Source organism: Myxine glutinosa, chromosome 3, assembly GCF_964187855.1.
Source record: "Myxine glutinosa chromosome 3, kmMyxGlut1.1, whole genome shotgun sequence".
Lineage (NCBI taxonomy): Eukaryota > Metazoa > Chordata > Myxini > Myxiniformes > Myxinidae > Myxine > Myxine glutinosa.
The window spans coordinates 150,395,770-150,423,269 of NC_136263.1; the positions used below are offsets into that span (position 1 = coordinate 150,395,770).

General features: G+C 42.4%; 1 protein-coding gene across 1 annotated transcript in view; it reads right to left on the reverse strand.

The window, feature by feature from the left end:
• Positions 1-27,500, reverse strand: part of MYT1L (myelin transcription factor 1 like) — a 226,371-nt gene that overhangs the window by 85,247 nt on the left and 113,624 nt on the right. Inside the window, exon 12 of the mRNA XM_078773623.1 lies at positions 12,347-12,571. Coding sequence (XP_078629749.1) covers positions 12,347-12,571 — 225 coding nt within the window. The remainder of the gene's footprint in view (positions 1-12,346; positions 12,572-27,500) is intronic.

Sequence of the window (27,500 nt, forward strand, 5' to 3'; positions counted from 1 at the left end):
GTACTTTGGCTTTTGGCATAACATTTAATATAGTATAGGCACTTTAGCCATTATAGCAGATATGTTATATTTTGGCTGTTAGAAGTTATCCAGGGTGGACCAAAAAAAAAGGGCAACATTTGATCCTGCTGAGATTTTCTTCGTAACATGGTTGTGAATACATTTCATATTTCCTTGGTTTGCCTGTGACGCAAAGATTTTTCTTATAGATGTTAAAAATAATGGGACAATTTAACATCGAGCTTGCATCTTTATTTATGACACGTGCATTGAAACAAAGAGAGTGTGGAGAGAATGTCAGAGAGGATTCCTAGCATTTGGTATACCTGCTTAAAAAACAACAAAGGTATTTGTTTAAAAGATGAAAGATAATGGTTCATTGCAGAACACGAATATGGGCTGTTCAGGATGGTGTGTTCGTGTTCGTGTCCCAGAGGCCATTGAAGTTGCATGGCAACACATGGAGAGAAGTCCACGCAAATCAACAGAACCATTCTCAACTGAAACAGCTATCAGTCGCATATTAGTGAGATGATTGCTGAAAGAATACATTGGGCTTTTTCCTTACAAAATCCAGCTATTCCAGGCAATTAATGGAAATAATCACATGATATGCCATGGATTTTGTAAGTTGTCTTCTGAAGGACTGGAAGATGAAGACTTTAGTATCGATGACATAATTTTATCTGGTGAGTGTCATATTTACATTATTGTAATGGAAGGATGAACAAACAGAATTACAAATTTTGGGGATTGGAAAATCCACAAGAACATGAAGAAGCATCACTTCACTCTCGGAAAATTATAATCAGGTGTGGATTGAGTTTGTCACAAATCTACGGCCCTATATGTTTAAAGACCCTTTTGACGAAACAGTAGTAACTGTGACATCAGATCGTTATCTTCACATGCTGAAGACCTTCCTATGGAAGAGGGTAAGAAATAATGAAAATCTGTGATTTCAACAAGATGGAACTACATCCCACACCTCTAATGAATGTCTTGCTTGGCAAAGGGAAAAAATCCAAATCGCCTTGTCAGTCACAGAATCAAATTCCCGTCCCAGACATGTCATATTGAACATGAGGTTTAAGGACTGAAACTTGAGGATTGTAAAAATATTTCACTTTTTAAAAATCTTTCGAATCTATCACTGGGGTCAAGTTACAATATTTTATTTCATTTACCTTTTTATGGTCCACATGCACATTAGAGGAAAAAGGTTCCCAGCACTTTGGCTGTGATAGCAGTGCATCTTAACATACAACAACAGGCATTTTAAGGCCATTTTCCCGACAAGAGCGGGGGTTATCCTTGCGGTCCCCATGACAATCTTCTCCATTTTGCCCTATTTTCTGCATCTCCCCTTGTTAACCACCTTGCCCGCATTTCTTCTTTGACAATCTTTAGCCAAGTCTTTCTCGGTCTTCCCCGTCCTCTACTTCCTTCTACATTCATTTCCATCACTCTTCTCAACCAGTCACTTTCATCCTTCCTCAACACATGACCAAACCATCTCAAACTGTTTCTCTTCACAGCATCAATCACAGGCTCTATTCCCATCATCTTTCACAATTCATCATTTGTCTTCCTCTCTCTCAAAGATACTCCACACATCCACCGAACCATTCACATTTCCACCCTTTCCGGCCTTCGTTGCTGCTCTACATTCATTACCCATGTCTCGCTCCCATAAATCATAACACTCTCACACATGCAGTATACACCTTTCCCTTCAGCTTCAACGACACTCCCCTCCTCATCAGCACGCCACTCAGTTCCCGAAACTTATTCCATGCACATCTCACTCGAGCAACCGTTGCCGAGTCTGATCCACCTTCTCCATTCAGCATGTCTCCTAGGTAGCAAAATGTTTTCACACCTTCCAGCTTCACACCGTCTCCAAGATCCAACTCAACATTTCCTCCATCTGCAGCTCCCTCTGTGCACACCTTACACTTGAATGTAGCTGCCACACTGGTTAATGACCCTCTCAAACCACTACATTTTGATGAACCCACTCAGCGCACATTGTACATTGAATGGAATTCACTCCGACACCCTTCCTACACACAGCACATGGCCACTTCTCAGTTCCTTCCACCTCACCACATGCTTTACCACTTGCCATCACCTTTCGTTTTTCCGATATTCACCTTCAGACCTATTGTCTCCATACATTCCTTCCCCTTGTTCATCTTCTCCTTCAGTCCATCCATACTTTCTGCAATCAACACCAGATCATCTGCACACAACAACTCCCACGGTAAACCCTCCTTTATGTTCTGAGCCAGCACTCCATCACAGCTACAAATAGTAGTGGACTTAGTACCGACCCCTGATGCACTCCCACCTTCACCTCAAACTCACCACTGTTCCCCTCCTTCGTCCTTACAGCTGTGCGCGCTCTTTTGTTCATTGCCATCACTACTCTGATCAACCATTCCTCCACTCCTAACTTCCTCAATGCCCATGTCACGACTTCACGTGGAACCCTATCGAATGCTTTCTCCAGATCATCAAACCCAAGAAACAACTTCTTCCTCTTCTCCATGTACTTCTCCTGCAACTGCCTCACAATAAAAAGCACGTCTGCCGTTCCTCTTCCTGGCATAAATCCAAACTGCATTTCGTCGATCTTCACCTTCTTCCTTATCCTCCTCTCCAACACCCTTTCCAATACCTTCATTCCATGCTCCAATAACTTTATCGCTCGGTATGAGCCACACTCCAGAGGGTCACCTTTCCCCTTGTATATAGGGACGAGGGTACTCAGTTCCCAATCCACTGGAATGTGGCCTTCTGTCACCACCAGATTGCAGATCTCTGTCATTCTCTTCACACCCCAACTTCCTGCTGCCTTCAACATATCTCCCACAACTCCCGTCGGCCCTCCTGCTTTTCTCCTCTTCATTGTTTTATCGTTTCCTCAACTTCCTTCCCAGTTATCTTCTCTGCCGGTCCTAAAACTGGGTTACTCTCTATGTTGCCATCCCAATCATTCTCTGGATTCAACAGTATTTCCATATATCTCTTCCATCTTCCTTTAATTCCATCTGGGTCCACAACGATTTGTCCCACTTCATCCTTCAAGCAACTCACCCCGATCACATCACACCTCTCTTTCGCTATCTGCTTGGCAATCCTGAATACCGCTCTCTGACCCTCTTCCAAATCCAAGCGTTCTCCGAACATTTTCCTACATGCCTCCTGCGCCTTTGCTACCTCTTTCTTTGCAGCCTTCTTGGCTGCCTTATAACTTTCATGCTCTGCCTTTTCTGCCCCCATACCCTTCGCCTTCTACCACTCCTTGAACTTCTTCCTCTTCCCGTCAATCTTCTTTCCAACTTCATTATCTCACCACCATGTTTCCGTGTGCCTCGGTGGTCCCTTTGTCCATCCACATACCTCACCAACGGCTCCCAACAGACTATCTTTCATTGACATCCAACCACTTTCAAGCTCAACCACATCATCCTCTACCCTACTCAGCCTCTATTTTAATGCCTCACTCACTGTCACTTCTTTCAACCTCCACAACTTCATTCTCGGTTGGTACTTCACCCGCCGAGCTCTCCTCGCACCTTTCACCCTTATGTCGCAGACAACCAAGTGGTGCTGTGAAACAGCCTCCTCCCCCGGGATCACCTTTGTGTCCCGGAGTTGCCCCCTATCTCGCCTACGCACCAGCAGGTAGTCAACGGTTGTCGTCAACCCACCTGACGTGTATGTAACAAGCTTATTATCCTCTTTCTGGAAATCAGTATTACAAATCAACAAATCAGCTCCATCAGCAAACTTCAAAATCCTTTCACCTTCTCCATTTCTCACACCATATCCGTAACCCCCATGAACTCCCTCAAAACCATCCATACTCCTTCCCACATGTCCATTTAGGTCTCCTCCAACCACAACAACTTCCTCATCTTTCACGTCTTCCATCAGCTTCTCTATCGCACACCAGAACTTGTCCTTCTCTTCATCGCTCCGACCAACCTGCGGAGCATATCCCGAGATGACGTTCACCAAGAGCTTTGCAATCATCATTTTCACCATCATCAACCTTTCACTCACTCTAGTCACACTCACCACACTGTCTACAAACTCCTCAGAAAACAGGACACCAACACCATTCACGCCCTCCGCCCCTTGCCACACAAACTTGTATTTCTTTCCCTGCCTACCCTTCACCATTCTCACACCACTTCCCTTCCATCTCGTCTCCTGCACACAACATATGTCCACTCTTCTTCTGACCAATACTTCCACCACTTCTCCTGATCTCCCTGTCATTGTCCCTACATTCCATGTCCCAAACCTCAGAAACCGATCTCCACGTCGGGCATCAGACTTTTCGTCGGCATAAATGGAGTGATTTCCACCCTTGCTTCGATCGGGTTCCCCACCTTGAGTTTTGACAAGAGGGAGTGGGGTCCCCCACGGGGTACTTCGGGCTGTACCCTGCCCATATGTAGTTGTAATTGTCATGGTTCTCTTTTTGAGGCAATGTTTTTATAGCCGCATGCCCTTCCTGGCGCCAACCCTTTTAGTCGCCTCTTACGACACGCAGGGATACGGTGTACCTATTCTAAACCGGGGTACACACTGGGCAGTGCATCTTAACATGAATGAGATTATTTAAATTAAGTAATCCCCTGTTATTTTTACAAATTCTTTCGAAGTTTTTATAAGCCTTAGATGTATTTTTTTTTCCAGGAGTGATGTTCATGTAAGAGGAAGGTAGAACTGACAGTGGGACAAACATCAGGGAAATGAATGAACAGAAAAAGATGAATGGAGGAGGGGAGGAAACACTGAAACCAGCAAATAAAATGGTTGACTAAGAAAAGGTCTTTGGGAGTAACAAAGATGATGGGTCAGAAACGAGGATGACAAGAGATGACGGTGCACTGCTATCTTTAAGGCCTGGAGGGAACAGTGAGACAGAACAGCCATGGTTCCATGTACTGGAGAAACAAGGAATAAAAGAGTTGAAGCATGCAGTTAACCTGGATTTTAAAGCCTAACCAGGAGGGGGTTATTTGAAGTTCCTCTGGTTATTGAAAAAGGTTGGAGGATTGAGAGAGCAGAGGCCAGAGGGAGGAATGTTGGAGAGTAACTTGCGTTGTGAGAGTAACATACCTTTGCTTCAGTCTCATCATGGGAGATGCCAATACATGTTGAGAGCTTTAAAAATGTTAGGATAGAATGTTTTATGTTTAAAGGAGTTGATTCCAGGACTCCAACAACACCCCAGAATTCCAGGACTCCAATAGAAAGTCAACAGATTCCAGGAGCGAAATACGTAATTCTGGGGCACCGGTGCATATTAGAGTGTAGTACAACTAGTACATGGTGGAGTGAGCCAGAGCCAAAGGTTCTGCAGACTGCAAGTGGCTATGGCTATCCAAGAAAATATTTAGATTGATGGAGGATGCCCAGTCTGAGGCTGGCTTTGGAGGCCAGCTGTGCTATGCGATCCGCCCAGGAAAAACTACGGCCGATGGTGAGGCTGATAATTCAAGAGACTGAACCTTTTCCATGGAAGACCAAGGAAACAGATAGGTGGGTTTGTTTGATGATCACTGCAGAGCGATAGGGTGAGACCGAAGGGCATGTTCCATTCAGCAGACCAGATTCTTGATTATTTCCACATCATGAAAGGGAGAGAGAGAGAGGGAGAGGGAGAGGGAGAGGGAGAGAGGGATATATATATATATATATATATATATATATATATATATATATATATATATCTGAGAAAGAGAGGGTTGCACTATATAAAACAATGTAGAGTCGTCTGAAAAAGGTAAGAGAGGGTTTTCCAGAGTACTGGATAGGTTATTAATATAGAGGAACAAAAATGGGCCCCAAAAACTGCTTTGGGAAACTCTAGCCTGCACTTGGTAAAGGGAGGAGATGGTTCCATTGATGGCAACATGTCGACTGTATGATTGGAGGTCAGAAATCCAGGAATGAAGGCAAAGAGCTTGGACAGCGAAGCAGGATGTCAGACTGTGTCAAATGCCTGAGATATGTCCATGAGGACAATCCTAACCTCCTTTTTGAGATTGAGAGCACACAATCATTGCTGAGAGAGTGTCAGAAAAATGTCCAGACCAGAGCATCCAGGATGAAATCCAAACTGATGTTCAGAGATCAAACTTTTTAAAACAGGAAATATTCATCATTGAAAGCAATGCTGGATACTATGACTTGTTATTGGCATACAAATTCAATGCTCATGAAGGACTTAGAACACAGAATGGAAAAATTTCAAGTCAATCGGATGAAAATTGAGGATTTTAGAAATCTGGCCTATGTTGACCTTTTGACCTATGTTGACCTCAAAAATAGTTGGTGGTTGAATTCAATTAGCCGATATGCAAATCCCATTCAAATTCAAAGTCAATCGGATGAACATTGAGGATTTTAGAAATTTGAAAAAAGGTGGTAGACCTTTGGCCTATGTTGACCTTTCGGCCTATGTTGATCTCAAAAATAGTTGTTGGTTGAATTCAGTTCGCTGATATGAAAATCCCATTCAAATTCCAAGCTAATCAGATGAAAATTGAGGATTTTAGAAATTTGAAATGGTTGTTGACCTTTGGCCTATGTTGACATTTTGGCCTAAACAGATCTCAAAAATAGTTGGTGGCTGAATTCAGTTCGCTGGTATGAAAATCCCATTTAAATTCCAAGTCAATCGGATGAAAATTGAGGATTTTAGAAACTTGAAATGGTTGTTGACCTTTGGCCTATGTTTACCTTTTTGCCTATGCTGATTTCAAAAATAGTTGTTGGTTGAATTCAGTTCACTGAAATGAAAATCCCATTCAAATTCCAAGTCAATCAGATGAAAATTGAGGATTTTAGAAATTTGTAATGGTTGTTGACCTTTGGCCTATGTTGACCTTTTGGCCTATGTTGATCTCAAAAATAGTTGGTGATTGAATTCAATTCGCTCATATCTTAATCCTATTGAAATTTCAAGCCAATCGGATGCAAATTGAGGATTTTAGAAATTAGAAAAGGTTGTTGACCTTTTGGCCTATGTTCACCTTTTGGCCTATGTCGATCTGCAATATAGTTAGTGGTTGAATTGAGTTTGCCTATATGTAAATCGTATTCAAATTTTAAGTCAATCGGATGAAAATTGAGGATTTTCTGAATTAGATAAAAGTTGTTGACCTTTAGCCTATGTTGACCTTTTGACCTCAACAATATATAGCATTTTGTCGGACCACGGACTCTACCATTTAGTGAAGTTTCGTGAAGATCGGTTTAAAATTGTGACCTGTAGGCAAATATAAGTGAGCGGCCACACACACACACACACACACACACACACACACACACACACACACACACACACACACACACACACACACACACACACACACACACACACACACACACACACGCGCGCAAACACAAAACCCGAGTGATTAAATTTTTTTGCCAAGTAATAACGCACAAGACCAACCGATATACTTGAAAAATCTTCCATTTTGCAAGTAACAAACGCAACCGATCAATATACTTGAAACATCTTCGATTTTGCAAGGAATCATGTCCATTCGTGTTCAATACACAGCAAGCACGTTATAATGTATCTTCAAAGAGTATTACACGCCTTCGGTGCGCAATTCAGGCATTTTCAGCTGTTTTTAAAAAGTGATGTTAAGGGCAGATGATGCTCTGACAATGTGGTGTTAAATCCTCGAGACAAAGTTCCAGTGTAGCAGTGGTGTAGTAGGGTAAAGGGGGTCAGGGTGTGGAGAAGGTGGGGCGGGCAAGAGAGGGATTAGGGACAGGACAGTGTTTGTACTATTGCATACATATTGCAAATGGTGCTGTCTTTCCCTCGCGGTCCCCCTGTGCTGTCTTTCCCTCGTGGTCCCCCTGTGCTGTCTTTCCCTCACGGTCCCTCTGTGCTGTCTTTCCCTCGCGGTCCCTCTGTGCTGTATTTCCCTCGCAGTCCACTGTACTGTCTTTCCCTCGCGGTCCCATGTACTGTCTTTCCCTCGTGGTCCCCCTGTGCTGTCTTTCCCTGGCGGTCCCTCTGTGCTGTCTTTCCCTCGCGGTCCTCTGTGCTGTCTTTTCCTCGCGGTCCCCCTGTACTGTCTTTCCCTCGCGGTCCCCCTGTGCTGTCTTTCCCTCGCGGTCCCTCTGTGCTGTCTTTCCCTCGTGGTCCCTCTGTGCTGTCTTTCCCTCTGGTTCCTCTGTGCTGTCTTTCCCTCGCGGTCCCCGTGTACTGTCTTTCCCTCGTGGTCCCACTGTGCTGTCTTTCCCTCGCGGTCCCTCTGTGCTGTCCCTCGTGGTCCTTCTGTGCTGTCTTTCCCTCGCGGTCCCCCTGTGCTGTCTTTCCCTCGCGGTCCCCCTGTACTGTCTTTCCCTCGCGGTCCCCCTGTGCTTTCTTTCCCTCGCGGTCCCCCTGTGCTGTCTTTCCCTCGCGGTCCCCCTGTGCTGTCTTTCCCTCGTGGTTCCTCTGTGCTGTCTTTCCCTTGTGGTCCCTCTGTGCTGTCTTTCCCTTGCAGTCCCCCTGTGCTGTCTTTCCCTCGCGGTCCTCCTGTGCTGTCTTTCCCTCGCGGTTGTCAGCTCTTTCACGAGCCTCGATTCAGTATTAAAAAAAAAAAAAAAAAAAAAAGGAAGAGGGGGGGAGGTCGAAATTCGACCATATTTCAGTACACAATAAATAGATGGTCTCTTGTGGTCCCTTATCTAAGCACACCTGCAATTATGTCTCTTATTACCTCTGCCATAATCTGGAGGTTATGTTTTCAGCCTGTTTTTCTGTCTGTCTGTCTGTGAGCAGCAGGATATCTAAAAAAGTTGTGGACGGATTTCAACGAAATTTGATTGACAGGTTATGTGTGTGACAAGGACGAAATTATTCGATTTTGGTGAAGATCCGTATCCGGATACTAGAATTTTCTAAGTGATTCTTCACCATTGAGAGATGGAGCCAAAAACGATATATATAGCACGATATCTCAAACCGTTACGAGTGTATTCGGACTAGATTTGGTGGATGAGTTGTGTGTGTGACAAGGACGAAATTGTCAGATTTTGGTGAACATCCGGATGCTGATCCAGATACTAGAATTTTTTTTATTGTTTCTTCACCATTGAGAGATGGGGCCACAAACGATATAATAGCACGATATCTCAAAGCATTATGGGTGGATTCGGCCAAAACTAGGTGGATGAGTTGGGAAGGTGACAACAACAAGCGATTCGATTTCGGTTCAGGTCCGAATCCAGATCAGGCCATCAGTGGATACAAAACAAAGACTGTTCAGCCTGGTGGAGGTACAGTACGTGCTCCACCGAGTGACGTTTGAGTTGTCTTTCATTTTATTATTTGATACTGACGACGCAAGCCTTAGATATTGTAAAAATGAAATATAATGCTGGCTATTATTTTTATCGAGCACAATGTGGCGCACTACATGGAAAATGAAAATCCACCAGAACACTCCTGAGTACGGTTAAAAAAAATAACACATTGCTGCTCAGCCTTTTGTTTCCCAACATTATTTTTTTAAATAGGACAACGATCCTTTGCATGTGTCGGTGTGCAATGTTCCAATCCCTGATGTTTTGGCAAAGCATCAGGTTATGCTTCACTGTAATTACATGAACTGCCACCTTGTGGTTTTTATCCCATCTTCTTGGTTAAAAAACCCAATGAAAAGCCATCAGAATCACAGCAATGAGGGCATTCGAAATCGTGTAAAAGTACAGCAACTGTAGGAATGTCAGGTGAAACATTGCCTGACATTGTGATACTTTGAAGAGATCAAGCGTCAGTTGTTCTTTGAATAATGCAATGATGTAATTATGTATGCAAAAATGGCTTTTTTCAGTAAGTGGAAGCTCATGCAATAGCTTGTAACTATATATAATGCAGACAAGAACATGAGACATCAATGTACTTTTACATGGAACACAAGGACATTAGTAGTAAATTAACAAATCAACAACTATTATGGGATTTGAACTTGGGATCAAGCATCATGAAGTATGTGCTCAGGTGAGAATGCCAAGCATGTTATCCTGTTTTAATGTTTCAAGGGCATGCCAGTGTCAACCTGAGATCTTGAAATATGACCGTGGCTAAAGCAAAGCATTCTGAAACTTGAAATCCCAGCACCACGAGCTTTGTCCTTTGGACCACAAATCAACCACCTTCTAACTCTACTCCTTGATATATTTACACACACACACACACACACACACACACACACACACACACACACACCTACATATGCACACACACACACACACACACACACACACACACACATAAACACACACACACACGCACACAGACAGACTTACATATGCACACACACACACACACACACACACACACACACACACACAGACCTACATATGCACACACACACACACACACACACACACACACACACAGACTTACATATGCACACACACACACACACACACCTACATACGCACACACACACACACACACACACACACACATACCTACATACACACACACACACCCACACACTCACAAACAAATACACACACCCACACACAAACAAACACACATACCTCCACACACAAACACACATGCAAACACACAAACACACACAAACACATACCTACATATGCACACACACACACACACACACACACATACAAACACATACCTATCTACACACAAACACACACAAAAACAAACACCCACACACACACACACACAAACACACATACCTCCACACACAAACACACAAACACACACATGCAAACACACCCACACACAGACACAAACTCACACAAACTCAAACGCACACCCACACACACAAACACACAAACACACAAACACACACACACACACACATAAACACACACACACAAACCTACACATACAAACACACACACACACACACACACACACACACACACAAACACACATAACTACACATGCAAACACACACACACACACGCACACACACACACACACACACACAAACACACTACATGTTTCTGCAATAAAGTTAACACCTGATGACAAAGTGCAGTTCTCATGTTGCACACAAGAGGGCACAAAATATTGAAGCATATAGACCTACTACAGGGGTATTTTATAGTGGAGGCTTTGTATGTGATCACCTGCTCCCTTTCCTATTAGGAACCACCTTGAAACATAATCTTAGCGGAGACATTACATTCCCTTGTGAGCCAGCAATGGGTTACAAAATGAATTGAAATTATATAACAGACGTACTAACGGAAAATGAAACTAGAATACCAGCATGGATGCATCACCACTCAAAATGGCCATGGGATCATTCAAAAAGGCACATGCTATCCTGATGTTATCGTGTAATTATAGGATTTTGGCTGCATTAACTTTAGGATCATCTATAGATATACTCGCACAAAATACTAATTTGTACAAAATCCTACCTCATGTACATTAACTGTGAAATCATCCCCTTGTGAACGGTTAGTTTGCTTATCCATTCAGTCCTTTAATATGATATGGCGTCTCACCACCATCTTGTCTTTTTTCCAACTTACCCTCGATTTTACCAGTTTCTGCATCTCCAAACAATTTCTCTTCCGATTTATTTTGTCAGTATGTTAATCACCTGTCTATTCTCATTTAATAAGCCTCAATTTTTGGTAATGGACCGATTGTGAAACACACATTTAAATCACTCTTGAAAGATGACAGCATGATTGGGAAACACATATTTAATGCGCTATTAAAAGATTAACTAGACACCTCTCACCCATGTCAGCCTCCACCACGGTTATATCAGAACGATCTGATTTGTCACACGGTCACGGATTGTTTAACCCCGATATGGGGTCGTTCAAAAATTACGTAACTATTTTTGCTAAAGTCTAACACCCCCCTTTAATGCCCTGTAATGCAACACCAGACACCCGCAGAAGTATTATGTAACACTTGAAGACACCACCAACTGCTCTCAATCAACACTCGACCCAAATAAAGCCAATTGAAATCTGATGCAACAAACCCTGGCCATGTATAACCAGCAGAGGCCTACAGGGCTAATGTCTGTGGCCCTGCAGAAAACCAAGATGGCGGCCATATTATTTTGTCTGGGTGCCATCGTGGGTGGTGTCAAATGACAAATGTGGGTGGAGTCTGGGTGGGTGCAAGATAGGTGCACATTTCGAACAATGGGTGCACATTCCAAAATTTGACCCCCAACAAAAACCAAAACAACAACCATGCGGAGCTCTTGTAGACCTGCGACACGTTGCAGGTATAAATAAACGTTAAAATTAATAAGATAGACAGAAAGAACCCATCCCTCCCTAGGCCTCTTTTTACCTGCGATGAGTCAAGAAGCTGCCGTAAGCATGGCCAGAGCCGTCACAGCCTGGTGTTGGGCATGAGACACCTTCACCCTTGCCCGGCTTCCAGGGAACGACCTGGGGTCCATTGAGGTAGCGGTCCCGTTGTCGTTTGGCAGCCAGAGGGCAACCAGAGGCGCTGCGATGTGACACATACTTCCCTGTTATGTGGCCTTGACCATCACAACCAGGTACTGGGCACCTAAAGAACACAATTTAAAGAAAATTCCCTTTTCATTCCTCAGCCACAAAACTAAGATGAGAGTGAAGATCTTAAAGCAGTGTTAAGGTAGGGAGCAAAAATGATTGGACCAGTAAACATTCCACCATCATGTGCTCCCCACAAAAAAAACGTTTTGTTGTCCAGTACATGATTAATCTTAATTGAATTGATGTACCATACTCTTAACAGAGTGTTGGTGCTGCCGAAGCAGTTCTTTGTCACAACACTAAGTTGACCCCACACATGGTGGTAAGGTTACCAGAGATTATGGATGTTGAAATTTGACTTAAAGCAACAGTATCAATAATTATGCTTCCAAGCTTCTGAAAAACAAGCTGGTTTAGAAGAATTGCCATTTCACTAATGCATTGTTGTTAAAAATATAGCTGCTTCCCGAATCACCTTTCAGGTGGGCCCACTTAATGGCTGCCATAATGCCCTGTGGGAAAATTGTGATGGGCACTAAAATGCTGCCTATGATATCTATCGCCTCTCCATCTCTGTAACAAAATATGAGAATGAATACTGACTGAATAAAAAAAAGAGAATAAGGGTACTTTCTCACAAGATATTACTTCGTCATAAAAATAAATATATGAACATTATTTTTCAGCATACATGTGGTCTAGGATCAGCAGGAAAGACATATTATTGTCCTCCATGAATATCATTAATGAGCCAGCTGGGGTTTTATTGTTAAAATTTCATGCACTTTCTGAAACTCCTATAGTTCCTATACTATTGTTCCTGAAACTCCTATCCTATAGTTCCTGAAACTCCTCTCCTATAGTTCCTGAAACTCCTATCCTATAGTTCCTGAAACTCCTACCCTATAGTTCCTGAAACTCCTATCCTCTAGTTCCTGAAACTCCTTTCCTATAGTTCCTGAAACTCCTATCCTATAGTTCCTGAAACTACTATCCTATAGTTCCTGAAACTCCTATCCTATAGTTCCTGAAACTCCTATCCTATAGTTCCTGAAACTCCTATCCTATAGTTCCTGAAACTCCTATCCTATAGTTCCTGAAACTCCTATCCTATAGTTCCTGAAACTCCTATCCTCTAGTTCCTGAAACTCCTTTCCTATAGTTCCTGAAACTCCTATCCTATAGTTCCTGAAACTACTATCCTATAGTTCCTGAAACTCCTATCCTATAGTTCCTGAAACTCCTATCCTATAGTTCCTGAAACTCCTATCCTATAGTTCCTGAAACTCCTATCCTATAGTTCCTGAAACTCCTATCCTATAGTTCCTGAAACTCCTATCCTATAGTTCCTGAAACTCCTATCCTATAGTTCCTGAAACTCCTATCCTATAGTTCCTGAAACTCCTATCCTATAGTTCCTGAAACTTCGATACTATAGTTCCTGAAACTCCTATCCTATAGTTCCTGAAACTCCTATCCTATAGTTCCTGAAACTCCTATCCTATAGTTCCTGAAACTCCTATCCTATAGTTCCTGAAACTCCTATCCTATAGTACCTGAAACCTATCCTATAGTTCCTGAAATTCCTATCCTATAGTACCTGAAACTCCTATCCTATAGTTCCTGAAACTTCTATCCTATAGTTCCTGAAACTCCTATCCTATAGTTCCTGAAACTCCTATCCTATAGTTCCTGAAACTTCTATCCTATAGTTCTCTATGTTTTGAACTCTTCAACAACTTACAGAACACCATGTGAATTATTTCATTTCAATGCAGAATCGTTTATAATTGATTCTAAAATCCTAGCTTAGCTCATCCATTTGTAATCCGCTGAATCTTTTTGTCAGCCATTTTCAAAAAGAGTATGCCATTATGTTCCAGTACGCTAGAAAAATTATTAATTTGTTCTCAGCTTAGGAAACTTAGAAAACATTCACGACTTGAAGTGGGTGCCCTGATATCCCCGAAAGAGGTAAGAGAATAAATAACAAGTTTTTTGCTCACATCCTGAAGTATAATAAAATATAATTTCTTCGTGCGCTGCTCTATTGAATATAATGATGATAATAATATGAATCCTTTTTTTTTTTTTTCGTCCCTCATAGATTAGCCATCGCAGCAAAGATTGGTATATCCGTCAGCGAAGTGACAGGTCTTATGTTCCAGTAACAATAATAACTAGAACGGTACTCAGTAGAGAGCATACATACCTCCGCCTGGTTGGCCGTATCACTCAATGGTGAAGAATCACTTTAAAAATTCTACTCGCTGGATCCGATCAGGATCTTTACCAAAATTGAATCGATTCTTCCTTGTCACACACACAACCTGTCCAACATGTTTCGTCCAAATCCGTCCATAACTTTTTGAGATATCCTGCCATGTATCGATTTTGGACCTATATCCCAATGGTGAAAAATCACTTTAAAAATTAAATAATCCTCATATCCGAATCCTTATTCAGATCTTCACAAAAATTGAATCGAATCGTCCTTGTCAGACACCCAACCTGTCCACCAGGTTTCGTCTAAATCCGTCCACAACCTTTTGAGATATGCTGCTATGTATCGTTTTTGGCCCTATCTCCCAATGGTGAAGAATCACTTTAAAAATTCTAGTAGCCGAATCCGGATCTTCACCAAAGTCTAGTCATTTCGTCCTTGTCAAATACGCTACATCTCTGCCAAATTTCCTCCGAATCCGTCTACAACTTTTTGAGATTTTGTTCACAGACAAACGGACAGACAAACAGACAGGGGTGAAAACATAACTTCCATCCACCTTTGGTGGCGGAGGTAATAACAAGTACAGATACATTCAAGGTACACCACCCCCATGCCAAATAAATTAATAACATATCCGTGCAGCACATAGAGACGGCATTGGGAGGGAGTGGTGTACAGCAATTGATTGATTAATTGTACAATTAAAATCAATAAATAATAGTCGTAAAATAATAAAATTCCGAAACAATTGCCTAATAGCATACCTATACCACCAGTGTTTCATCCAAAGCTCTAACTTTTCGAAAAATAATTTATTAATCGAAAAATTAAAAAATTAATCCATTCATTAATTAATCAATAAATAATTAATCGATTAATGGATTAATCAATAAATCAAAAATATCGTTTATAGCCGAATCACTTGGTCACTGCCATGTCCAAATATCAGCTTCTGAGCTCAAAAGGTGCCTGAGATATTGCCTGGATAAGAAAGAAAAGAAATAAGTGATCAATAATGAAAACAAATAAATAATAATCGTAAAGTAATTAAATAATTAATCAATTGGCTAACAGAATACCTGAATCACCACTGTTTCATCCGAATCTGGAACTTAATTTTTTTAAATCAATCATATAAATAATTCAATAATTAAATCATTAATCGATTAATTGATTAATCAATAAATCAAAAATACCCTTTACAGCCAAATCACTTGGTCATGGTTGTGTCTAAATATCAGCTTCCAAGCTCAAAAGGTGCCTGAGATAATGCCCAGATAAGAAAGAAAATAAATAAGTACTTAATAAATCGATAATAATGAAGTAATTAATAAATTAATTGATTAATCAAACAAATAAAAAATTCTATTTTTGCCAAGGCACTTGCTTACTATTGTGCCCAAATTTCAGCTTCTTAGTTCAAATAATGGTTGAGATATCGCCCGGACAAACAAACAAACATGAAAACAAACAACCGGAGTGAAAACTGAGTACGAAGTAAGTTGCAGCGCTCGTCATCACCGGCCCCCCTTCGGTGCCTGGCGATGACGTCATGCATTGCCTGGAGATGGAATAGGAGAGGAGCGGTGTACAATAATAACTAGAACGGCACTCAGTAGAGAGCGTACCTCTGCCAGGCTGAACAGTTTACATTTTGTATCCCACCGATAGGGGTCATATCTGGATCCAAACCTGAACCAACATCTAATCTGCTTGTTCTTGGAACTCATCCACATAGTTTGTCATAACTCAGGCCCAAGTTTTTGAAATATCATGCTATATATCGTTTTTGGTGCCATCTCTCAATGGTGAAAAATAACTTAAAAATTAGAAAATTCGCGTATCCAGATCTGAATCTTCACCAAAATCGAATTCATTTGTCCTTGTCACACACATGACCTGCCCACCAAGTTTCATCCCAATCAGTTAAGTTTTTGAGATATCGTGCTATATATCGTTTTAAACCCAATAAATAAATAAAGAAAATCAATCTTAAAATCTCAAAAAAAAATAACACCTTAAAATCCCAAAATCCTAAAATCACCAATCAATAAATATGGTAAAGAATCAATTAAAATTTTATAGGAGCCAAATCCTAATCCAGATCTTCACGAAAATCTAATCATTTCATCCTTGTCACACACACAACCTGTCCAGCAAATTTTGTCTGGATTCGTCCACAACTTTGAGATATCCTGTTCACAAACTGATAGAAAGACGAACAAACAGAGGAGAAAACATAACCTCTGCCCATCTTCGATGGTGAAGGTAATAATGATAACAATAATAATAATAATAATAACTAGAACTGCCACTTTAAAACTGCTGGCAGTGATGACCGGTTTACTCGCACCCAATTTTGATGCAACCCCACTGTTGATACAACCCCACTTTTGATACAACCCCACTTGTGATACAACCCCACTTTCATTGGACATGCTTTGACACAACCCCCTTGGATACAACCCCGACACACACACACACACACACACACACACACACACACACACACACACACACACACACACACACACATCCCCCCTACCCTCTCCCACACACACACCCACACCCCTCCCCCCACACGCACACCCCTCCACACACACACACACACCAACCCCCCCTCCACATACACAAACACACCCCACCCCCAACACACACACACACACACACACACACACACACACACACACACACACACACACACACACACACACACACACACACACATCCACACCCACACACAAACACACATATCCACACACAAACACCCCCGCACCCCTCCCTCCACACACCCACACATATCCACACAAACGCACATCCCCTTCCACCCCACCCCCTCCCCCACATACACACACGCACACACACACACACACACACAAACACACGCACACATCTCTACACCCCCCCCCACCCCAACACACACACACATGCACACACAAATCCCCCCACCCCTAACACACACAAACACATGCACACATCCCCCCTACCACCACCACACCCCTCCCCCCATACGCACACCCCTCTAAACACACACACACACACACCAAGCCCCCCCACCTACACACACACACACACACACACACACATATCCCCCCACCCCTAACACACACACAAACACACGAATACATCCCCCCACCCCCAACACACACACACACACACATGCACACACACAACACACACACATACACACACACATCCCCCCTACCCCCACCCACACCCCTCCCCCCAAACACACACACACACACACACACACACACACACACACCAACCCCCCCCCCCCCCCCACCTACACACACACACACACACATCCCTCCACCCCCACACACACACACATCCCCCCTACACACACACACACACACACATACACCCCACCCCCAACACACACACACACACACACACACACACACAAACACGCGCACACACCTCCCCCCACACGCACACACATATCCAGACAAATGCACAACCCCCTCCCCCCACCCCCCAAGACACATCCCCCACACACATCCCCTGACACACCCACCCCCCCCCCCACACACACACATCCCCACACACACACACATTCCCCCTACCCCCACACACATACACACACATACACACACACAAACACATGCACACGTCCTCCCACCCCCACCCCCAAAACACACACACACACACACACACACACACACACACACACATATCCCCCCACCCCTAACACACACACATGCACACATCCCCCCCACCCCCAACACACACACACACACACACACACACACACACAAACACACACACATACCCCCCCCCCACCCCTAACACACATACAAACACATGCACACATCCCCCCACCCCCCCCCCAACCCTAACACACATGCACACACACACAAACACCCACACACCCCTCCCCCCACACGCACACCCCCCCCCCCCTACACACACACACGCTTATTTTTCAAGATATGCAGGTTGCAAGGTCAGACATATATATGGTGGCGGCCATCTTGGATTTGACGTGGCGACCCAATTTTCAATAGCGTTCTTCCTTATGCCTAGATACACCCACGCACCAAATTAGACGTTGCTACTCTGCTTATTTTTCAGGATATGCAGGTTGCAAGGTCAGACATATATATGGTGGCGGCCATCTTGGATTTTGACGTGGCGACCCATTATTCGATAGCGTTCTTCCTTGTGCCTAGATACACCCACACACCAAATTAGAAGTTGCTACTTTGCTTATTTTTCAAGATATGCAGGTTGCAAGGTTCAGACATACATGGTGGCGGCCATCTTGGATTTTGCAGTGGCGACCCAATTTTCAATAGCTGGCGCATGCGCAGATGGGTTGCACTGCGATGCCACTGAAAAGCGACTGAGAAAACCGCGCATGCGCAGATCGCGGACATGATTCATTTCGATTTCTATCTTTATTTAATTTCCGAAAAGACGTCTGCATTCGAAAATCGCGTGATGACGTCACGACGTAAATGCATTTCTTCATATAACTTCAGATCGGCTGGATGGATTTTGACGAAATAAACGGCATCGTGTAGCGCATTTATTTGCGCAAATTTCAAGACCAATTACGACCATGACAGCCATTTCCTTCTCGCACAGCACCAAACATTCTAATGCGTCAATCCTGCCAACCCTGCGCATGCGCAGGTGGTGCAACGAAGCACTTAAACGCTGAAAAAATCGCGCATGCGCAAATGGTAGCGCTGGAGCGCAAGGTCACGTGTGGGCGCGTACGTAATATGTGGATGGATGTTTGCACAAGCGCAAATGGGCCACTGTATTTTCGTGTATTACGTACGCGCTTTGATGGGCTTACTTTCAGTGAAATACGATCGAGTTAAAAATAGTCAGAATTTGAGCAAATCTGTTTCATTCGTTTGTTAATATGCCTCATCTATTGACAAATCTGCAATTCTAATTTTTTTTGAAGTTCAAATGACCGCGGGAGATCGCGTTATCGTGAGCACGTTCTGGAAAGACAAAATGGTGTGTTTCTTCTTCTTTCAACAATAAAGACTTATAGCTTCGCGACCGTACATCCAATCATCTTGAAAGTTTGCACACTTGTTTCGCTTGATGAGAGCCACAACGCATTAAAAATTCAAGTCGATCCATGCAGTGGTTCAAGAGTTACAAGCTTTTTTAAATTTAAACTTCCATTATTTATTGCTGCCAAACCATGTGACTTATCAAAACGTCTCAAGTAACGATGAAACATCCCCCCATGAGGAACATTTGTTTAAAGTTTCCACTCGATATCTCCACAAATTATGGAGGTGATTCCATTTCTAGTTTGAGATTTTAAAACGTCATAACTCTGAAACCACGTGTCGGATGAGGTCGTGCTCGCTGACTTTTTTGTTCGTCATGGGTATGCGAATACGCATGCCAAGTTTGGGCTCGATCCGTTCAGCCGTTGCGGAGAAAAAGGGTTTTTTGTGTTTTTTCACGAAAAACAAGATGGCGGCCGAACCATGTGATGTATGACTTCGAAATTTTTTGCAATCTGAGTTTTTTTTAACTAAGCATCTGGGGAAAAAATCTCATTTTCGGGGGAGAAAAATTGTGTTTGACGAATTCTAACCTCTTAACGTTAGCATTTTTGATACACTCAATACACATGTTTTTTGTTCCCATTGCAGAGTTCTTTAGAATGAGCCATTCCTCAAATTTTTCCATTGAGCCGTTTCGGAGATACAGAGGGGCAAAGTTGAAGGTGTTTTACAAGATGGCGCCCATACCACGTGACCTATGACGTCATCATTAGCATTAAAAAATTATACGAGCCTAGCCGATCATTTGATGAAAATTTCCTGTCAATCCGACCAGCGGTTGCTGAGAAACTTAATTATGAAGTTTTCGGAGGTGCAAAATAGGGTGGAAGAATAATAATAAGAAAAACTCTAGCAGTAATAATAGGTTTCTCTCCATTTCATGGAGAGTAAACCTAATAACAAAAACAATTGCACTGAAACTGGGCTTGCCACATCGGGAGAACAATCTACACCAGCAGTTGGACAAGAAAATAACAAAAACTGCCAACTACGAGAAGGATGAATCAGTGGAGAGGGCAGAAGTTTCTGATTCACCTCAAAGACAAAGGCAGGTGAGGGCAGAAAAGATTAGAAGGGCAGATGAAATTTAAAAAAAAATTGGACTACAATGGCCTCAAATTGCATTGAATATAAAAGAATGGACTTAATCCTGCAGAGATGAAGGTCTTAATCCTGCAGTGGACTAAATATACTGGTCAAATGAAGTGACATTCACAGTCACAAGTAAAGTTCAGCAAACTGTTGTAAAAATATCTGTCGGAAAAAATACCACAGTTTCAGTAATGTAAGTGATTGTGGCCTCATTGTTAATTCCAGCTTTCAAGTCTCCAGAGTTTGTCCAAGATCATTGCAATATTCATGTTGCCAGGCCTTGGCAAGAATCACTGCATTAATCCCTTAACTGTATACAAACCTGAAAAAGAAGTCATTGCTATTGCTAACCCTTCTTGTACTTTTTTGTTGTTGAGACATGTCATAGTGCTTATATTTAAATTCATATTTTCACCTTCTACTGTAATTCAGCGAGAAAAAGATTACATACTGTATAAAAAACATCAAACCTTCACACAATACCTGGCTCGGCACATTTAAAGTACTTCGTCGAGATCTGATTTTGCACTTCAAATTTGGAAACAAAAATGTTTCTGAGGACTGTTTATAAGATTGGAACTTGGTGAATATCTTGTGCAGACTTACATCATCAAATTCCTTTTCTGCAAGTGAATCTTTTGGTTGAACGTTTCCAGTACCCTGGATGCATATACTTCCATGTATGTACCTACCAACTTCCAATTTGTGTGCAACACTGGTGTTTGTGCAAATGTCCCATCAACTGTTGGACACAATGCGCACCAAGTATGACCAAAAGGTAATTTACTTACCCAGAATTTAGATAGGGATCGAATTTTCCATAAACGTAATGGCATCGCTTTTGAAACTAGAATGTTGAATAGGTAAATTAGCATTTAGTTTGAGCTCTCTCGCTCTCGCTCTCACTCTTTCTCTGTGATCTTCCGGAGAGCAGGTTCACTGCTGCTGCATCAGTCTCAAGGTAAGGAAAACAATAGGTGGTGCTTTGTTGCCTTTCCGGTGGTAGTCAGCGCAGGAATTTTGAATTTGGCCAGAGTGTTCGCAATAACTCGTCTAGTCTTCAACAAAAGATGATGTGGGATCTTTATATTCTACCAACTAGTGCTAACAACCGGATCCTAGGTTAACATCCATTCGATGGAAGGTACATACTACACATTCATTGATGCAACGGCCTGCCTGCAAAATACAAATTCAACAGTATATAATGAGGCTGAGATTGAAACCTACAGTATATACTACATACAGTATACACAATTCTATCTTGCTTACCATTGCTTAAGGTTCTGTCTGTCTGTGAACAGGATATGTCAAAAAGTTGTGGACTGATTCAGATGAAACTTGGTGGACAGATACAGATGTATGACAAGGATGAATCAATTTAATTTTGGTGAAAATCCAAATCCAGATCCAAATACGAGAAATCTTAAAATTCTTAAAGTGATTTGTCACCATTGAGAAGATAGGTCCAAAAACGATATATAGCATGATATGTCAAAAACTCGTGGACGAATTCGGCCGAAAATTGGTGCAGATGTTTGGTCTGTAACAAGGAATAATTGATTAAATTTTGGTGAAGATCCAAATTTGGATCCGGATACGAGAATTTTTTATTTGATTCTTCTCCATAAAGCGCAAGTGCCAAAAAAATGATATATAGCATGATATGATATACTTGGTGGACAGATACAGGTGTATGACAAGGATGATTCAATTCAATTTTGGTAAAGATCCAAATCCAGATCCAAATATGAGAAATCATAATTTTTTAAAAGTGATTCGTCACCATTGAGAAGATAGGGCAAAAAACCATATATAGCATGATATGTCAAAAACTCGTGGACGAAAATTGGTCAAATTGGTCAATCACTCCAAATTTGTCAATTTGGTCAATCACTTGGTCAATTTTGGTCAATCTCTCCAAATAGCCTCAAAAGGGTCAAAACGTTGTGGACGAATTTGGCCGAAAATTGGTGTAAAGGTTTGGTCTGTAACAAGGAATAATTGATTCAATTTTGGTGTAGATCCAACTTCGGATCGGATACGAGAATTTTTTAATTGATTCTTCTCCATAAAGTGCTAGTGCCAAAAATGATATATGGCAAGATATTTCAAAAAATTGTTGACGGATTGTGACAAAACTTGGTGGGTGAGTTGGTTAGATGACACAAACGAGACCAATTAGATTTTGGTTGAGGTCCGAATCCAGATCCAGCCTAACAGTGGGATACAAAACAAACTGTTCAGCCTGGCGGAGGTATGCGCTCTACCGAGTGCCGTTCTAGTGTTCCAATAACATTCTTGTAAATGAATTTAGCAACTCGTTGTGCCTGATTGTGGCTATAGGATAGGATACCTGAATCACTACTTGTTAAAGCTACATTAAAACAGTAAGGAAAGCTGGGAAGTTGTTGTTTTTCAGGAATGGCAATTCGACCTGATGATCAGGCATTTCATACTAAATGACACTTATTTACATTCAGAAATAATTAATGACAATAATAATATTAATAACTTCGGTGAATGCATGGAGCTGTTCATCAAATATTTATTGATAGAACAATGTAAATATCTGACGTTTCAAACCAGGCACTTTACAAACAAATAACAACAATGCTTGTGTTTATTAATTTTTTTCAATCAAAAAAGCTGTATTTGGTTGTAGAACATGTGAATAATATCCTTGACCTTATGTTTTTACCTTTATAATTACATACCATAAAAGTAATTTTCTTGCTGTCTTGTGCATTCCAATTTTGCTATTCTTGATTTTTATTGCATTTTCCTCTTCCTGCAGACCCACAAAACTGGGCTTCATTTGCAACACCGAATTGCAGTTAGAAATCAATGGTGTGTAAGACCTCCATGAGGAGGGAACTCAGTGAAAACAGCTTCAGTGTCAAGAGCTTTGTGAACAGCTCCAAGTTAGCAAGTTAAATTGAGTCCGGACGCATTTTAGACACAAAACATGATGTAAAATAGGAAGCACTTAATGGTCGAAGAAAACAAGTTCTGGATTGCTCTTCTTCATCATCATCATTATCCTCTAGACTCCAAAGCATCCTGCTTTTATTCCAAGAATGCTTGGCACGCTGTGATCTCTTTAATGTTTCCTTTGATGCTTTTAGACACAGGGATGGAAGACCTTTCTCCTGAGATAGGTGCTGTCTGCGAAGATTTGTCGTGCTCCGCAACTGGACAAACCTCTGGAGAGAGTGCCCATGGATAATTATGGAGGTAAACGGAAGCCACCCCATTAGTGCATTAATGTATTCTGCTAAAGCATAATTCCCCATTGTGTGCTACCTGCCATGGAAGCCACAGATGCTATGCCCCTGGCAGCTCACCTTTTATCCACAGGAGGGAATGCACACAAAGGAATCCAAGGGGGTATAGCGTTTCATATCACAATGAGGCCTGAAATTATGACATATGGATGATGAAGTCCCGCTGGGGTCTTTCTGCCACATGCGTGACAGATAGTTGAGGCTACATTACTGTCATGGGACTGGAACAAAGGTCAAAAACCTGAGGAAATGACCTTGAAATTATAGCCATAAGACCACATCATATCTTTTTTAAAGCATCCCATTTGAAGACTTTCTACAGCAGCATTTAGATTTTATTTACTTTGCAGAAGCTATACCTTTGGAACCGCTGATTGATAGCAAAAGGATGGATTTTGTGTTGCAATGAATCCAATGTTCACACAATAATCTATAGAACAAAACAGGAAGGAAATAGCCTCGAAAGGGCTTTCCTAATTACAACCTGCACTGCGATAGATTTTCGATGTCTGTCAGGGTTTTATTAAAGTATATCATCAAACCTATGAGTCTCTAAATAACAAAATAAATACTGCATTATAATATAATAAATAATAACATACAAAAATACTAACAATATATTATACGAAATAAAAATAAATACTAACCCTAATCCTAACCCGAACAACAACCCTTACCCTAACCCTAACAACAGCTTGGCTGAACAGTTTACGTTTTGTATCCCACTGATAGGCCGGATCTGCATCAATCTCATCAAAACAAAACCAAATCAATTTGTCCTTGTCAAGACCCAACCTGTACACCAACATTTGTCCGAATCCCTGCATAGCACGTTGAGACATTGTGCTATGATATAGTTTTTGGCCCAATCATTCAACGATGAAAAATCACTTTAAAATTTAACTGCTGCACATGCGCAAGATTGGAGGTCTCGTCTCTTCAAAGCTGTCCATGCGCGCTCGCTTTCGAACTTAAGTAACTTTTCACAATTGTGTTTTTGTCGAAACTGTATCTTTCTCTCGGTGTATGTACCTATTGGGGTGTCTTTAATAGTATTCTTGGCGTTGGTTTTTCATACCTGTGTACAGAATCGTCGGTCTTTCATATCACGTATTCTGAGGCCTAAGTGTAGTACGAGGCGACCGTGTCCGACCTTGGCTTGAGGCTTTGTTTTTGTCTCAGCGGTTCTCCGATCGTGCTGCAATTACTTTCCGGTCTCTGTTTTTCACGGTCTTTTCATCCCATACTTCCTTGTTTTAAAATCTCAAAAAACAAACAAAAAAACAAAAAAACATTTCCTTCTGTTCTTATTCGTTTATTCGTTCTTATTTGTTCGTTCGTTCTTCGACCACGTTGTTTGTGATCATGTTGTTAAAAAATGTCTCATCTGACCCCTGAAGACCTGTATTCTGTCATATTCTATAACACCTTTTTCTTCTTCTTCTATAAAAGGATGCTTTCGACTTGCTCACCAAATCTATTCATTCCAAAAAAAAATTCCATCTCTTATCGTGCATCTTTCATTCATTCCCTAAACTCTCCAGCACTCCATCCTCCCTCCAGCGTCCTCAAACGTATTTTTGACTCGAATGTCTCAAGAAACTCATTTTGCAATAAATGTTCGTTTCCCATTAATCGTACACTTTTCAAAATCCCATCACCCCAAAATCCCATTTCCCATCACCCCTCCCCTCTATATCTACCCCCTTGCCCCTCCCCTCCAAATCATCCCCATCACCCATCTCTTTCAAATCTTCCCCCTTGCCCCTCCCCTCCAAATCTTCCCAATCACCCATTCCTTTCAAATCTCCCCCCACACCCCTCCCCTCCGAGACTCTCCCTCGCTCCTCCCCTCCTAGACTCCCCTCTCACCCCTCCTCCTCAAAGCGTCCCCCCCACTTCTTCCCCCTTCCAATTTTCACCTTCATCTCCCTCAACCTTCTGCCTCGCTCTTCCCCCTCGTCAAATAACACCTCACTGCGCCTCTCCCAATCACCATCAAACCTTTTGTCTGCCCCATTCTTCCCTTTCTCCAAGCTATTCTGTAATCACCGACACACCTTCAACAGCTCTCCCTACCTCTTCCTACTCTTCCACATCTTACCCTACCACTCCCCCCCCCCCCCCTGTTCTGTATCCGATGCTCCCCCTTCCCCTTCCTTAAAAGTATGGACCTCAAACATCCGGGGCCTTCGCTCAAACTTGTCTGATCTCTCCATACAGGTTGCTTCTGACAAACCAGACGTGGTCTGCTTAACAGAAACTTTTCTCCTTCATGATGTCTCTGATTCCTTGGTATCTCTCCCAGGTTACTCCCTCCTCCGGTATGATAGACCTGAGCCTCGTCCTGGAGGTGGGGTTGCTATCTTTATAAAAAACACTCTTCCTCACTCGCCCTGCACTGCCCTCTCTCCACCTCACCCCCAGGAATACCTTTGGCTACGGCTTCCCCTTCGCTCCCACCTTTTGTTCATATGTGTGTTGTACCATCCACCAAACAGTGATGACTCCATCTACATCTCGCTGTCTGAGAATATGGACCAACTTCTATCTACCCATCCCAACTCTCTCTTCCTCATATGTGGTGATTTCAACTGTCACCATGCCAGTTGGCTGGGTGTGGGTACCTCTCTCACCAGCCATGGCTCTTCAGCAAAGGACTTCTGTGACTCACTGGGACTGACACAATCTGTCAATTTCCCAACCCGGATTTCAGTCAACGGAGCATCGTCTCTTCTGGACTTGGTTATGACTAACTTCCCTGAAAATGTCTGCTGCTCTTCTTCTGCTCCAATCGGCTCTTCTGATCATGTGCTTGTTAAAGTGGACATCTCTCTGACCATTCTCAGAGAGCCTCCTCAGCGTCGACGAGTCTGGCATTTCACTCAGGCCAACTGGCACGGTCTTCAAGCAGCCATCAATCATCTGGACTGGTCTCCCATCTCTACTGCCTCTGACATAAATTCTTCCTGGGAATTCTTCCAAAGCAAACTGCTCTCTCTCATCCACAGATTTATCCCATCTCGTCTTCTGTTGCCATACCCTTCCTCCCGTCCATGGTACACGGATTCTTGTGGTGAGGCTATTGCCCAGAAACAACTTGCTTTCGTCTCCTGGAAAGCAAATCCAACGGAAGGAAATCTCATTTCCTTTCACAAAGCCGGAAACAAGTGTGTGTCCACCCTCAGGAGAGCCAGGAAACAATATCTCTCCGTTCTCAGGACCGAACTCTCTTATCTGTCTCCCTCTTCCAAATCCTGGTGGCGTCTGGTCAAATCTGTTTCTGGTGTTTGTTCCCCCTCCATCCCCTCCCTCACCTCAAATGGC